A 15,431-nucleotide genomic window follows, 5' to 3' on the forward strand; every position below is an offset into this window, starting at 1 on the left:
ACACACACTGCACAGTGCATACTCTACACCACACACACACTGCACCATTCACACTACACCACACACTCTCTGGTGCACACACTACACACACTGCACTACATACATACACTGGTTATGGAGGCTGCCTATGGAGCTTCCCCGTGCAGAGAAATGCTGGCTTGGGTTTAAAATGGGATATAATTAACATTTTTAGAGCATTTGAGTTTTAAAAGTGTCTTCAGAGACTTGATTTTTAAAAAGTCTTATTAGGGGATTTTAAACAACTGATGTAATAGCTTTTTTAAAAGGAATCTTGGTGAATTAAAATAGCGAGTCTAATTACTCGGATTCTGAACTCCCTGTTTTTTAACCACAAAAAAGGTATTTTTAATTGCGCCCTCGTTTTTTTCCCCCACTGGAACCCTGAAACAAGTTGTTCCTGAACTTCTGCCAGTTGCGGATGGGCCGTTTCTCGCTCACGTGTTGAGCTGCCAGGCGGGGCGTGCGCACACTGTGTTCTCTGCTGCGCGCCCGGTGGTCCCGGTGCGGGTCTCCTGGTCACCTGTGGGCCACTGGGAGGGACGCGCCCACACGCTCCGGCCGCGCCCTGGACAGCTGCGGGGCGGTGGGCCGCTCCAACACCATGCGTCTTCTGCAGGCTGAGATGCGTTTGCTCCTGCTCCTGCTGCTGCTGCTCGCTCCAGCGCCCGGGTCCTCGGTGAGTGCAGCCCTGCCCCGCCCCCGGGAGGACTCTGCCGGGGAGGCGCAGGCGGGGACGCGCGGGCCCGCAGGCTGCGTTCCCAGGAAAGGGGTGATGTCTGGGAAGACGGGCTGGGAGGAGGCGAACCCGTACCGCTGAGCTCCTTGAGAAAGGGCTGGGCCCTTCAACCGGCTGGCTAGGGTGACCAGAACTGCCCGCCTGGCCTCTGGCGCAGTTTGTTGGGGTGGCACCTTCCCAGGGCTTCCCTCCTTGAGAAGGTGGTGGGAGCTCTCCAGAGCTGGGTGGTCTTCCAAGGTGGAAGGACAGGTTGGGGGCAATGCTGGGGCCAGCCAAAGTGCAGGGCTGGGTGGCCCATCCCACCAGACACCTGTCTTCTGCCTGGAGCAGAACACGGCTTCCCCTAAGCTGGGGTGTTTGGACCTAGAGGTTTGAGTGCCAGTTTTTTTCCTTTCCCCTTGGGGTAGCACCTAGGGCAGGGCTGTCCCTTGGAACCTTCTGAGATGGTGGAACTGTTCTGTGTCTCTGCTGTCCAGTAAGTAGCCCCTATGTTCAGTGAGCACTTGCAATGTAGATGAAATGAGTTTTAATTTCACTTGACTTTAATTTAAATTTATTTTTAAATTGTTTAAATATTTATTTATTTTTGAAACACAGTCTCACTATGTTGCCCAGGCTGGAGAGTACTGGCATGGTTTGGGCTCACTGTAATCTCCACCTCCTGGGATTAAGCAATTCTTCTGCTCAGTCTCCTAAGTAGTTGGGACTCCAGGCGTGTGCCACGGCGCCTGGCCATAATTAATTTAAACAGTCACACGTGGCTAGTGGCTACCGTATTAGACTGCAAATTGAGACAGTGGACACAGGAAGCTGGATGGGGTCAGAGCTGCTGTTTCATTAACAGGGGCCCAAAGGCCAGGGCTCTCTGGAGAAGGTCCCTGGATCTTGAGGATGCACAGGGAAGCTTCTAGACCACAGGTCCCACCTTTGGGGAGGAGAGGGTCTGTAGAGTTGGGTGCCACCCTGGCTCAGTGCCTGGGAGAATAGAAGCCACAGAGGCACCTGGGCCCTGTCCTACTCCAGAAGAAATCTCCCAGGGTGACCCACAGCCCTGCCCACCCCTCTGTGAGGTGGGTGGGAGGTAAGAGAGGAAGGATCCCTGTGAAAGGACCCAAACTATTTTCTGCCTTGGGGAGGGCAGGGGAAATGCCACGTCTGGCATCTGTGGGTGGAGGCTGAGAAGGGCATCTCTGCAGGGGTGTGTAGGGCAGGCAGGATAGATGGCAGCGGTGGGCATCTGGCATTTCTCCAAGAGCCCTGTGAACCCAACATGGGCCACAGCTGGAGTGGTGGGTGGGCCAGCGCCAGCCTTTTTCATGTCCTCTCCACTACCTGCCAGCTTCCCACAGTCCCCTCTGCCACCCCATGAACCTAGCTCCATAATGCCACTCTCAGGTCCTTCAGCATGTGCTTGTGGCCCAGCTGCATGAAGGCCAAAGCCCAGGTGGAGGGGGCAGCCGGACAGTGTCCAGGCCCTGGGATTAAATCCAGAGCCACCACAGCAGCTGCGTGACCCTAGGCAAATCATCAAGCCTTAGATTGCTCTAATTTGGGGGTAATAATACCCACCCCAGAGGCTGTCATGCAGATGAAACAAATCAAGGTTTCCAAAGCGCCCTGGGTCCTATTAAATCCTTTCTTCCTTAGAAACGCCCTGAGTAAGGCTGGGCATGGTGGCTCACACCTGTAATCCCAACACTTTGGGAGGCTGAGGTGGGTGGATCACGAGGTCACGAGATTGAGACCATCCCGGCCAACACGGTCAAACCCTGTCTCTACTAAAAATACAAAAAATTAGCCAGGCATGGTGGAGCACACCTGTAATCCCAGCTACTTGGGAGACTGAGGCAGGAGAATCAATTGAACCTGGGAAGCGGAGGGTGCAGTGAGCCAAGATTGCGCCATTGCACTCCAGCCTGGATGACACAGTGAGACTGACTCAAAAAAACAAAAACAAAAACAACACCCTGCATAGCCCCTGAGCCTCAGGTGGGGCTGGGCATGGCCTGGGCTGAGAACTCTTCTCACCCTGCCCTCTATGAGTCTGCAGGGGGCGTGGCCGCACTCACAGCTCCCCTGCCTCCCTCCGTCACTGGAGCAGGAGCCACCCTGTCGAGAACCTTCTCTGGATCACTTAGTGCTGCCAGGGGTCAGCCTGAACAGAATGAGTAGATGAATCAAGGTGGCGGCCTGCGTGTTCCTGGGCCTCAGCCTCTCTTCCATCTGCACGTGGATGTGCATGCATTCTGTCTCACACACACACACACCACGCTGGGCAGTTGATTCCTCGGGAAATAGTGTGCAGCAGGAAAGGGGACTCCTGAGTGACTCCAGGTGGGAGTTGGAGGAGGCATGGGCGGGGCTCCTAGAGCAACTTGAGACAGGTGAGGACAGGCCCCAGGTGAGGCTGGATCAGCTCATTCCAGCTTCACACCACGTTGGGCAGTTCATGGTTTGAGTAATTACAGAGCAACAGTGTGCTCGTGTTGCCTGTGGCTGAAGGTGCTTTCCTTCCTCAAGAGACAGTGTGGAGTGCGTGAACAGGGCACAGCTCGAGGGTGGGATGGGATGGGCTAGGGCTCCTGGCTAGTGAACACCTCCCTCACAGGGGCCTCACAGGTGCTGGGCACAGGAAACAAGAAGGTATTCTGGAAACAGCACGCCCATTAGGGGGCCCTTGTTCAGGTCAGTCCTGCCCCCTCCTTATCCTGATGGCCAGGTGGTGGCTCCATGGCAGGGGTTGTTGCCTTGGCCACACCAGTACACCAACCCCAGCTGCGGAGAAGGGTGGATTTTGCTGGTTGCTGTGCCAAGAAGCCAAGAGACATCCAAACAGGCCTTGGTCAGAGGGTAATTGACAGCCAGGCCCGGGCCAGCAGCTAAGAAAGAGCCATTCCTGAAGACCTCTCCTGAATACCTAAAATGTGGGATGAGGCTGCGTGTGGGGCGGGGGCTGCTAGAATCCCACCTGCGACTGCAGGGAGTCCTTTTCTCTGGAAAGTCACCCTCAACACTCAGTATCTGCCCTTGTGAAACTGAAACTTGATCCAAGTAAATTTCAGTTTAACTTTCATTGAGAGAACACTTTGAAGTTTTGGCTCACGGTTTTGAAAGCTTAGAGATTTTTGTCCCAGTTAGAACTGAAGGAGTAGATGATTTTACAAAGCGAAAGCTAAGAGCTTTCGTCCGGCCAGCACTTCTTCTTGGTTGTGTGTGTGGTTCGGCAAGCTTAGCGTGGTTTGTTCTGATTCAGGGTTCTAGGTTTGTAATAAGACCAGGATAACTCAATGTTTGGCACAGGGATGTTAGAGGTTAGTAAACCTCCTTCCTCACCTGCGGAAGCTGCTCTGGGCTCACCACGGAGGGAAGGGCCCGCTTTTCTATGTGACCACTGAGCTCTTTCTTTGAAAAGTGGGAATGGTATTTTTCCTTGAGATTCTTATGTGGTAATACTCTAAAAAAAAGTCCCCTTCCAGCAAATGTTTGCATGTACACCATATGCCTCCTGGCAAAATTGTGAAGTTACATCTAATTCCTGTCTAACCCTGTAGGGAATCATCTAGTGTCTTATTTGATTCCCCCAGGGAGGTGGGGGCACAGCCCCGGCAGGGGAGCAGAGGCCTGCAGTGAGGCTGGCTGGCCACTGTGCCCACTTCTTCCTCTGTGGCTTCCTCTCTCTGCCTCACTTTTCTCATCCATGCAATGGGATCTGTTGGGTTGTGAGGATGAAATGAGATTATGTGTGTGGCATGTGGATTTCTGATGCCAGCTGCAAGGGGTCCGATCTCTCTGGTAGGAAAGTGTATCTGTTAGGATCATAATCCTGTGTGGCATCCCAAGTTAACAGTTCTTCAACAAGACAGACATGATTCCTCTCTCATGTAAACACCCAGGAGTTGGAAGCCTGGGCCGATTCTGTCGCACAACATCCTCCAGGCTCTAGAGTCTTTTCTATCTTTGCTTCACTGTTTGAAGCCTCTATTTCCAAGTTACTTCACAGTCTAAAAGGCTGCTGCAACTCCAGCCATCACATCTGCTTTCCAGACAGCCTAAAAGAGTACAGAAGGAAGAAGAAAAGGACAAATGCTCATGCAGCCTCTCTTAAGGAGGTTACTAGCGGCAGCTGCCCAATGCTCACAGTTATAGCTCACTAACGAGAACTAAGTGACGTAGCCAGTTAGCTGCAGGAAGTCTAAAATGTATTTTTTTTTAAATTTTGGGCAGCCAGGCACCCAGCTGAGTCAAGTTTTCAAGGGTTCTTTGACAATGGGAGGAGGGGATGAATATTGGGGTACTCCTGGGAGTCTGCCACAGATTAGCAGGATCCCCCCATGTTGTTTCCCTTTTTAGGGCCTCCTCCCCTACATCACTGTTAACCCACAAATACCTGGGCCCTCAAACTGCCCGTGGCTGTGGGGTCCCTCACTCCAGTGGCCCCTAAAACTCCAAACTCTTCCCAGCTGCCTCTCAGCTCCTTATGAGGAAAGCAGGCTAATTCTGAAAAGGAGTATGTTTTGGGGTGCCAGGCAGTGTTGCCAAGTCCTAAAGGCTGGCCCCAGAAGGGAGAATCCCAGGCTCCTTGATGGGTGGGGAGTGTTTTTAGGCAGAGCGCCCGTGGGGCCCCCGGGGCTCAGGCTCTGAGTTGGCACTGCTGATGCATGGTCCTGTCTTCTGCAGGCTCCCAAAGCGAGGCGGCAGAGTGACACCTGGGGACCTTGGGGCCAGTGGAGCCCCTGCAGCCGGACCTGTGGAGGGGGCATCAGCTTCCAGGAGCGCTCCTGCTACTCCCAGAGGTAGGAGAGATGAAAATGGTCTGGCTTGTTAAAAGAGGGCAGGAGCAGGAGATGCTGGCGTCTGAGTGGCGGGCTGGGTGATCATGGCCTAGGCCAGCCGTGGCCACACCAGCAGAACCCACCAAGCAGCATATTCATTCTGGAAGCAACATCAGTGCAGCACAGGACATCAAACAATTTCCCAGGGCCTTCCACTCGGGGCTGGAGCACACGTGCTGCCTGTGGCCTGCCCCCCACCCCTCTCCGGCTCTTGATGCTGCACCTGCCTGTTGTATTGCAGGTGCAGTCAATTTCGGTGGAATTAGTGAATAATCTTCAACCGGCAATTCCCAACTCCTGTGGTTTCTTTGCCGAGTATAGATGTTCCCCACTTCAAGCGGTTTACTAAGTGCTTGCTGTGTGTGCTGCAGTCTAGCAGGGTCAGTGGAGGAGGTGGGGCACAGAAGAAGGGGTCGTGAGGCTCCTCTGTCCCGGTTTGTTAAGGGGTTGCTCCTGAGAACCCTATGTGAGGAGGAAGAGAGACCAGGAATTATTCTAAGAGCCTTATACTGATGTCCTGCTTAGATGGCAGGATGGCGGTACCAGGTGGGTGGGTATTACATCTCAGGCACCTCGGGTCTTCTCTGGGAATCTGCCTTAAGAGGCAGTGGAGTGGTCCTGCCTTAAATCTACAGGGTGGTGGAGCGCTGAGTCCTGCTTTTCCCGAGTACCAACACGGGCCGCCCACGGCCACCCAGGGAATTCATGGGGTGGGGGCGGGGGGCACCCTCTCACCTCGCTGCTCCCACTGGAGAGTCTCGCAGAAGTTGAGGCCTGCAGGGAGCCCAAGGACAGGGGTTGGGGACGTGAGCTCTCAGGCTAGTCTGCGTCTTCCCGGTGCTCTGGTCGTAGGAGAGATGGAGGCTCCAGCTGCGTGGGCCCCACCCGGAGCCACCGCTCTTGTCGCACGGAGGTAAAGCCCATGGGGCGCGGGCGAGGGCACCAGCTCCCCAAGCCCCTCCCGGCCGACGTCCCCACCTGGATGCCCGCCCCTGGCCTGGGCTGCTCGGTTATCCCAGCCTGGGGTCCTCCTGCCTGTCCACAGCAGGGCTGTGTGGGGACCCTGCACCCCCACCCCCGGGGGACTGGCCTTGCCCTCCCCAGCCTCAAGCACTTGGAGGTGCGCGCATGGGAGATGGGGCGGGGTGAGGGGGGAACTTCACCTCCGGAGGCTCAGACGGGCCGGGTGAGGGAGACTCCCGGGCTTCCTGGGCGGTGGGCGGACCTCGGACTCCGCCTCCTGGACCCCGACTTCCCCTCCGCCCGCCCCGCAGAGCTGCCCCGACGGCGCCCGTGATTTCCGGGCCGAGCAGTGCGCGGAGTTCGACGGCGTGGAGTTCCAGGGGCGGCGGTACCGGTGGCTGCCCTATTACGGCGGTGAGCACGGTGGGACTCCCTCTCCCGGGGTCTCTTGTAGACGTTGATGCCACAGTTCCTATTGCCGTATTATAGAGGCGTTGTCAAACATACACATTTTTAGAGACAGGGTGCTGGGATTGCAGGTGCTGTGGCTCACAGTATACAGGGAATCTCCTAGACCACAGGACCCACCTTCCGGGAGAGATGGAGGCTTGAGTGCAGCAGTGCCATGTCGGCTGAGCAGCCCCGACCTCCCAAGCTCAATCAATCCTTCCACCTCAGCCTCCCAAATAACTTTTTTAAAAATACGGAATGCTTCATAAATTTGCCTGCTTAGGGGTCAGGGACTGTGCTAATCTCTTATCATTCTAGTTTTAGTATATGTGCTGCCAGAGCCAGCATGTGTCAAATACACCATGAATCAACCCGTAAAGAATCACCAGTACCCTGCTCCCCCGCCCCCACATGCCCGTGGCAACCCGATGGCAGCCATTTTGAGGTCTTTCCATCCTTTCTCCCCTTAGGTATGTACATTTTCAAACAAAGCTATGCTATATCTGCACCATTTTGAGCCTGTTTTTGCTCAGTCTGCTGTGGGAAGCGTTCCTCCTGTCACAGAGAGACGGAGGTGGGGAGCACCAGGAGCAGTAGGAATGGTATCACCAGGTCATCCTGGAGGAGGGGTTGGAAGGACCTTGGTACACCATGACCTCATTTACCGAGGATCAGGGGCCAAAGGAGATGGTCTGAGTACCTCTGAGGAGGGTATAAGTAATGTTTAGAGAAATACAGTTCAGGAAAAAAAACACCCCCATAAGCACCACCATGTATGTCATTAAGCATTTTAGATGAGTCAGAAGATTCCTCAAGACAACTCTTCTGAGTTTCTGTTTTTCCTGCTTGCTGCAAATGACCTCTGGAGACCCCATGGCACTCTGGATTCCAGATCAATGAGCACTCATATCCTCTGTGTGTTGTGGGGTTTGTGGCTTGGTGTGGCCCCAGTGGAACTCTTTAGCTTTCAGTATTCCCCCTGGATCCTGAAGTGGACACATGTCAAAAATAGAGTATATTCACATGATAGAAACATTGGAAGACAGAGGGAAGTCTAGAAAGATAGTAGAGGGATGCCATCAGTGGTGTGGAGATGACTATGATCCTATTTGCACTTTGGGGCTGTTTTAAAATGTGTATATGTTGAGATAAATATAAAAATTAAGGTTGAATGCAGTGGCTCATGTCCGTAATCCCAGCACTTCGGGAGGCCGAAGTGGGAGGATCTCTCAAACCCAGGAGTTTGAGACAAGCCTGGGCAGCATGGCGAAACCCTCTCTCTACAAAAAATACAAAGATGAGCCAGGCATGTGGGCACACGCATGTAGTTCCAGCTATTCAGAAGGCTGAGGTGAGAGGATCACTTGAGCCCAGGAAGTTGAGGCGGAAGCGAGCCAACGTCACACCACTGCACTCCAGCCCAAATGACAGAGTGAGACTTTGTCTCCAAAAGAAAAAAAAAAAAATTAAAACCAGGCCAGGTGCAGTATCTCCTGCCTGTAATTCTGGTGCTTTGGGGGGCTGAGGCAGGAGGAACATTTGAGCCCAGGAGTTTGAAACCAGCCTGGGCACTGTAGGCAGACCCTGTCTCTACAAAAGTAAAATTAGCTGGGCATGGTGGCATGTGCCTATAGTCCCAAATATTTGAGAGACTGAGACTGGAGGACCACTTGAGTCTGGGAGGTGGAGGCTGCAGTGAGCTTTGATCGTGCCTCTGCATTTCTGCCTGGGAGACAGAGTGAGATCTCATCTGAAAAACTTTAAACCCAGAAAAAAGTTACCCTCATCCTGCCCCTTTCACAAGATCACTGTTAGCATTTCATTTTCGCTCTTCTCACATTATTTTCTCCATATAGGCTTACATATTTGTATTATTGCATATTAATTACCATTTTGCATTCTGTGTTTTAAGCATCTTCCCACACCGTATAGGCTTCACAATCATCATTTGTAACTGTAAAGTCAGCATGTGTAATATTCCATTGATAGATAATTTATTTAAAGAACAGCATGTTGTGGCCGGGCGAGGTGGCTCACGCCTGTAATCCCAGCACTTTGGGAGGCCGAGGCGGGCAGATCACCCGAGGTCAAGAGTTCGAGACCAGCCTGGCCACCATGGTGAAACCCCGTCTCTACTAAAAGTACAAAAAGTAGTCAGGCGTGGTGGTGTGCACCTGTAATCCCAGCTACTCAAGAGGCTGAGGCAGTAGAATCGTTTGAACCCGGGAGGCAGAGATTGCAGTGAGCCGAGATCGCACCACTGCACTCCAGCCTGGTGACAAGAGCAAAACTCCATCTCAAACAAACAAACAAAAACCCTGTTGTAACCACTTCAGCCGTGGGAAATAATGCTGAGGTAGACTTCTTTAAGTGCTTCACTTTGTGCTGATTCTGGGATTTTTTTCCTCAACTTGATCCTTAGAGGTACGACAGATTCATGGAGACTGTCCCTTCTCCTTGGGATGGGGCAGGGATCTGTGCCCCCCACCCCACTGTGGGGGCTGCTGCGGGCCTTTCTGACCCCCCACTTCCCTGTTGCGAGGGCAGGCCTTGGGCCCTGGGTTGGCCATCATCCAACCTCAGAATCTCAGTCTTGCTTCCTGCCTACTCCAGCCCCAAACAAGTGTGAACTGAACTGCATTCCCAAGGGGGAGAACTTCTACTACAAGCACAGGGAGGCCGTGGTCGATGGGACGCCCTGCGAGCCTGGCAAGAGGGACATGTGTGTGGACGGCAGCTGCCGGGTGAGTAGTGCCCCAGTGCCTCCCCTGCCTCGGGGCTGGCTGCGGGCTCAGTACGGGTGTTTCCCTGTCCATCACCCACAGGCCCAGGTAGCTGCCATGAACTTGGTGCCTTCTCAAGTTATCAGGACACCAAGCCCAGCTCCTGGTGTCCCTTGCAGCCATCACAGATGCCCTGTGGCCCCTCGCTTTCATCCTTGGAGAATGCTAGCCCCACAATGAGAGAAACCCTCTGGGTGGCAGAAACCCAGCTAAAACTGACTTCAGAAAAACAAACAGCGAGGGGCGGCCGTAGGTGCATGAATGAAGTGCTGCTCGGCTTTCCTCTCTGTGGGTCCAGCATCAGATCAGGCTGGTTCTTTCCAGGAGGCGTGGAGGTGGCCTCCAGCTGCTCTGGGCTTCTCTGGCAGCCTGGCCACTCCCAGGGAAAGGGGGCCTCGTTCTCAGGAGCTCCAGCCACCAGGGGTTGCCTCTGGTTTGTCTTGGCTTGGGACTTACCCTGAACCACTCCGACCTGCCCAAACCCACATTTGGGGGAGCTCCATTCAGACTCTGCAGAAGAGAGGTTTCCCTAAAGGAAAACGGCATCATTACCAGACGAGGGGAGATGGGAGTTGAGCAGACAGATAAGTGATTGTCAGCCACAGGCCAGTCCCCTCGTGACTGAACCACTCCTGACCACCCTGTTCTGCCTGGGCTGTGCGGGTGCTGGGGTTAGGATGCGATGGGGCCCAAGCCTGACATGGCCATGATGCCATCTCCCATGCCTCCTGCATCTCTGCCCCCAGGTTGTTGGCTGTGACCACCAGCTGGACTCGTCCAAGCAGGAGGACAAGTGTCTGCAGTGTGGGGGTGACGGCACGACCTGCTACCCCGTCACAGGCACCTTTGACGCTAATGACCTCAGCCGAGGTGGGGGTGGTTCCAACAAAGGGCTGTTGCCTGCCCCTTCTTTGCCTGTCCCTGCTCCGGCCTAGGCTCCAGGCCAAGTGGCCCTCATGGCACCGGAAGGCTCTGACCATATCAGGTCACATCTGAAAGGCCCCTGTGGGCTTCGGACCCTTGCCCACTCATGCAGTCCACCTCCCTCTACCACTGCCTGGATGCCCTCCCCATCCCTTCCCTCTCTCAGTCTGCTCCAGGTGCCCTGAACTTTCTGCCACCCTGGCTTTTGCACAGCAGCTTCCTCTGCCAGGGTTACCGTTCCCAGCAGCTCGGCCCTGCCTGCTCCTGCGTATCCTCTTGCTCCCATTCTGTGCTGCATGGCACTGGAGTCCTTGGGGGCTGCCCTTTCCTGTCATTTGAGGGTGCCAGGGTGGGGTAGCTCAGCACCTCTAGCCGGCATCTCTGCCCCCACCAGGCTACAACCAGATCCTCATAGTTCCCATGGGTGCCACCAGCATCCTCATCGAGGAGGCTGCTGCCAGCAGGAACTTTCTGGGTGAGAGCCTGCGTTGGGTCCTGGGCAGGTTTGGGGCTACAGGGGGAGGTGCCGTGCTGCCTGCCCCCACCACTCTGGCTGACTGAGGCCGTCTCCTCTGCGCAGCCGTGAAGAATGTTCATGGGGAATACTACCTCAATGGGCATTGGACCATCGAGGCAGCCCGGGCCCTGCCGGCAGCCAGCACCATCCTGCATTATGAGCGGGGTGCTGAGGGGGACCTTGCCCCCGAGCGGCTCCATGCCCGGGGCCCCACCTCGGAGCCCCTGGTCATTGAGGTAAACAGGGCTGTGGGGAGAGAGGGCAAGTGGGCAGCACGTGGTCCCCAAGAGGCTGCCAAGCTCTGCAATGGGGGTTGAGTGGCTCTGGGCCTGTGGCTGGCAGGGGCTGTGGGGCTGTGGAGGTTGTGGAGTGCCCCCCAGCAGCAGACCCCAACCAGGACCCTCCCGTGGCAGCTCATCAGCCAGGAGCCCAACCCCGGCGTGCACTACGAGTACCACCTGCCTCTGCGCCACCCCGGCCCCGGCTTCAGCTGGAACCATGGCTCCTGGAGTGACTGCAGCGTGGAGTGTGGCGGAGGTGCGGGCGTGGATGGCAGTGGAGGGCATGGCCCTGTGTGCCGGGCCACGGCCATGGTGGGCAAGTCACAGCCCTCTCTTCAAAGGCAGTCCCTTGCGGGGAGATGGACAAGTAGGCGAGAAATCTCTGTATTATGGGCGTCACTTTGAGGAAAACCCAGCAATCTGGGGACTTCATGAAGGACCCCAGCCTAAACGAATAGAACCTGAGGGGGCTTCCCAGAGGCAGTGGCCTCTCATAGGAGACACACTCCATCAGGAGCGGAGGCGGGGCCTGGGGTCAGTGATCAGGGGCCAGAGCAGGGCTCTGTCATTCACAGAGAAAACTCTGAGGCTCAGTTTCCTCATCTGTCAATTGGGGATGATGTGGCACCTGCCTCAGGGGGTCATCTGAGACTGAATGGGGATGAGCTGCGGGGTGAGTGCAGGATGGCCTCGGGAAGGTGCTTGATGAATGTTGACTGGTGGCTGCCCACCGCGGCTGGGCCTCTGCACAGGTCACCAGTCCCGCCTGGTGTTCTGCACCATTGACCACGAGGCCTACCCAGACCACATGTGCCAGCGCCAGCCACGGCCGGCTGACCGCCGCTCCTGCAACCTTCACCCTTGCCCGGAGACCAAGCGGTGAGGCCTTGCCAGCCCCTCTACCCGTGATGGGGTCCCAGAACTTGGGTGGGAAGGGAACAGGGCTTCCAAGCTGCTGTAGGTGTAGGACAAAGAGTTGGGGGGTCCAGGGCTCCCCACGCCGTGGCCGGGGGGTGGGGGAGCTGGCAGCTATTCCTGAAGGAGGCAGAGAATGGGCCTGAGCCCAGGGCTGGTATCTCTGCCCTCTCATGACCACGAAGTACTCAACGCCCACACTGGTGGCAGGAGGGTTTGGGAAGGTTCCAGAGGTCCCTGTCTGTCTGAGCCAGCGGAGGACTTGGCTCAGCAGATGCTGATGGGTGGGCCAGGGGTCGGGCCCATGGGCCTGTTGGCATTGGCCATGCCTTTGTTCATGCACAAAGGGCCTCTTACCTGCACCGGCCTGGAGCGTGGCACCTTGCTGGGGCCCGGCGAGTGTGTGGGAACAGGTAACCTGCAGGTCACAGGCTCCCCTCAGGGCTGGCTCCACCCCATCACCGCCTGGCATTGGTGGCAGCGGACCTCCTGGGATGGTGGCGGGCTAGGCTTTGCATGGGGCCTCAGGGCTGCTTTTCCTCTGGGTCCTTGCACGTGCGGCCTAGAGCCACTCCACGCATGGGTGAGCACAGCCTCCCCGGAGCTGCCCCTGACTAAGGTCAGGCCAAGAGGACTGGAGTCTGACTGGGAGACAGGGACCTGGCGGGAAGGAGAAAGGGGTGTGGGGTGGGGACAGGAAAGCCAGGGGGAGGCTCAGGGCTCCGAGTAGTGGGGAGCGCTCAGAGAGCCAGGCTTGGTGCTGGGATGCTAAGGAGCGCCTGAGTCCTAGTCTTTGTTCAGGCCGGAGGTTCAGAGGATGGGCTGGGGTGGGGGCCTGGGCCACCTGTGTGAGTAAGGGCTTGTGCCCCTTGGGGCTGGGATTTGGCCCGTGCTCCTGGAGCAACCTTACCTGAGTCTCCCTCCTGCCAGCTGGAAGTCAGGGCCGTGGGGGTCCTGCTCGGCCTCCTGCGGAGGAGGCTCCCAGTCCCGCCTGGTGTACTGCATCTCATCTGACGGGGCTGGCGTCCAGGAGGCGGTGGAGGAGGCTGAGTGTGCCGGGCTGCCTGGGAAGCCCCCTACCGTGCAGGCCTGCAACCTGCAGCGCTGCGCTGCCTGGAGCCCAGAGCCCTGGGGAGAGGTGAGCCCCTGGCCTGGGTGGGGCTGGTGCTGGGCCTGGGCAGTGGCAGAGCAGGCTGGGCTGTCCTCTGTGGTGGGAACTGAGGTCCTGGGAGGTAAAGTGACCTGCCAGGTCACCTCGGAAGCTTCGGCCAAGGCTGGAACCAGCAAGTACCTGGATGGCTGGCCCAGGGCTCCTCCTCTTTCTCCGGGATCCCAGGGCAGGGCAGGAAAGGCATAGGCAGGAAGAAGCTGGGTATGTTGCTTGGGGCAAGGGAGGGGCTGGCAGTGTCTAGGCTGCCAGTCATTGCTTCCAGCACCTACATATGTTCCAGTTGCAAATGGGTGGAAAACACGAATGGGCGACAACCTCAGTCTGTAGCCATGTTTCAGGCTGTGTGACCTCAGGGGGGTGACTCAGATTCTCTGGGCCTGGGAAAAACATGGGCAGTTGAGTGCTGTCCGCCTCCACACCAGGCTGGCAGGCTCCTAGCTGTCCAACCTGGCGTGGCTCCTCGGCACGGGGGGCGCTCCTTTCTGACAGCCCTGTCCTTACAGTGTTCTGTCAGCTGTGGTGTCGGCGTCCGGAGGCGGAGTGTCACTTGCCGGGGTGACGGGGGTTCTTTGCTCCATACCGCAGCATGCTCCTTGGAAGACCGGCCACCTCTCACTGAGCCCTGTGTGCATCAGGACTGCCCCCTCCTCAGTGACCAGGCCTGGCATGTTGGCGCCTGGGGTCTAGTGAGTGCTCTCCACCCCCCACCTGCTACCTGACCCGGCATGTGGCTGCACCCGAGCGCCATCCTTGGATTTGACCTGTACCACTGGGCACCTTCCCCTGCCTCTCTCCATGTGGGTCCTCACCCCCACCCCCACCATTACCCTCACCCTCATCCTCAGGGTCTCTTTCTCCCACCCGTGGGCCTCAGTGCTCCAAGAGCTGCAGCTCGGGCACTCGGAGGCGACAGGTTATCTGCGCCATTGGGCCGCCCAGCCACTGTGGGAGCCTGCAGCACTCCAAGCCTGTGGACGTGGAGCCTTGTAACACACAGCCCTGTCATCTTCCCCAGGGTAAGGACAGGAGGCCAGGGAGGAGCCTGGCCCCACCTCTCTCTCCCTCGATATATACCCAGCAAGCACGACCTGCCTCGGGGCTTCTGCCTGCACCATGTCCTCCCTCTGGACCCTGCTTCCCCCACATCTCCCCGCGCTGAAGCCTTTGCCATCCTTAAGGCCTGCCTCGCGTGCAGCCCACCAGCCAGCCTTGCTTTCCTCCACCCAGCAGTAGCATGCTCCCTGCCCCTCCGGCCCTCACTGTATGCTGTCATTTCTGTGGGACACTTAGATTTGTTTCCTTGTGCTGCGCGTGGTGGCTCATGCCTGTAATCCCAGCAGTTTGGGAGGCTGAGGTGGGCAGATCACCAGGTCGGGAGATTGAGGCCATCCTGGTCAACTTGGTGAAACCCTATCTCTACTAAAAATACCAAAAAAAAAAAAAAAAAAAATTAGCTGGACATGGTGGCACATTCCTGTAATCCTGGCTACTCAGGAGGCTGAGGTAGGAGAATCACTTGGAACCAGGGAGTTAGAGGTTGCAGTGAGCCAAGATCGTGCCACTGGACTTCAGCCTGGCAACAGGAAGAGACTACGTCTCAAAAAAAAAAAAAAAAAAAAAAAAGATTTGTTTCCTTGTGCTGCTGTGGTTGTTTATGGCTTGTTAGACCTACTCACTATAAGCTTCTTGAAGAGCAGGTCCCCAACTTCCACATTCCTCTTTACACCACCATAGAGCTTACACAGCTAGGTACTCAGTGAATGTTTGTTGAATGACTGAGTGCTGAGAGAGGGAGGCAGTCCAGGAAGGATTGTCTTCCACATGCTGCTGCTGCCTCT

At 56.3% G+C, this 15,431-nt stretch overlaps 1 protein-coding gene across 4 annotated transcripts; it reads left to right on the plus strand.

The window, feature by feature from the left end:
* Window positions 1-69: 69 nt before the first annotated feature.
* LOC116546623 (papilin-like) lies at window positions 70-14,967 on the plus strand. Of its 4 annotated transcripts, none has more exons than XM_032272814.1 (13): window positions 70-697; window positions 5,435-5,550; window positions 6,442-6,502; window positions 6,864-6,966; window positions 9,616-9,746; window positions 10,532-10,655; window positions 11,104-11,184; window positions 11,290-11,462; window positions 11,640-11,763; window positions 12,260-12,386; window positions 13,353-13,560; window positions 14,179-14,279; window positions 14,468-14,967. In XM_032272814.1, exons 1-13 carry the CDS (start codon window positions 623-625, stop codon window positions 14,922-14,924), a joined length of 1,881 nt encoding a protein of 626 aa, XP_032128705.1. In that variant the 5' UTR covers window positions 70-622; the 3' UTR covers window positions 14,925-14,967. The 4 variants fall into 4 exon arrangements, with proteins under 4 accessions (XP_032128705.1, XP_032128707.1, XP_032128706.1 ...); XM_032272816.1 differs by having other exon boundaries at window positions 14,097-14,279; window positions 14,468-14,843; XM_032272815.1 differs by lacking the exon at window positions 11,640-11,763 and having other exon boundaries at window positions 14,097-14,279.
* The last annotated feature ends 464 nt before the right edge of the window (window positions 14,968-15,431 follow it).

Source organism: Sapajus apella, unplaced genomic scaffold (assembly GCF_009761245.1).
Source record: "Sapajus apella isolate SASKATOON/1434 unplaced genomic scaffold, GSC_monkey_1.0 scaffold1144, whole genome shotgun sequence".
In the NCBI taxonomy this organism is placed as follows: Eukaryota; Metazoa; Chordata; class Mammalia; order Primates; family Cebidae; genus Sapajus; species Sapajus apella.

Bases quoted from the DNA above. Each gene is read 5' to 3' on its own strand.
- LOC116546623 (XM_032272814.1), top strand. From the start codon at position 623: ATGCGTCTTCTGCAGGCTGAGATGCGTTTGCTCCTGCTCCTGCTGCTG. The intron at 698-5,434 runs GTGAGTGCAGCC...TGTCTTCTGCAG, and splicing joins CTCCAGCGCCCGGGTCCTCG to GCTCCCAAAGCGAGGCGGCA. The intron at 6,967-9,615 runs GTGAGCACGGTG...TGCCTACTCCAG, and splicing joins GTGGCTGCCCTATTACGGCG to CCCCAAACAAGTGTGAACTG.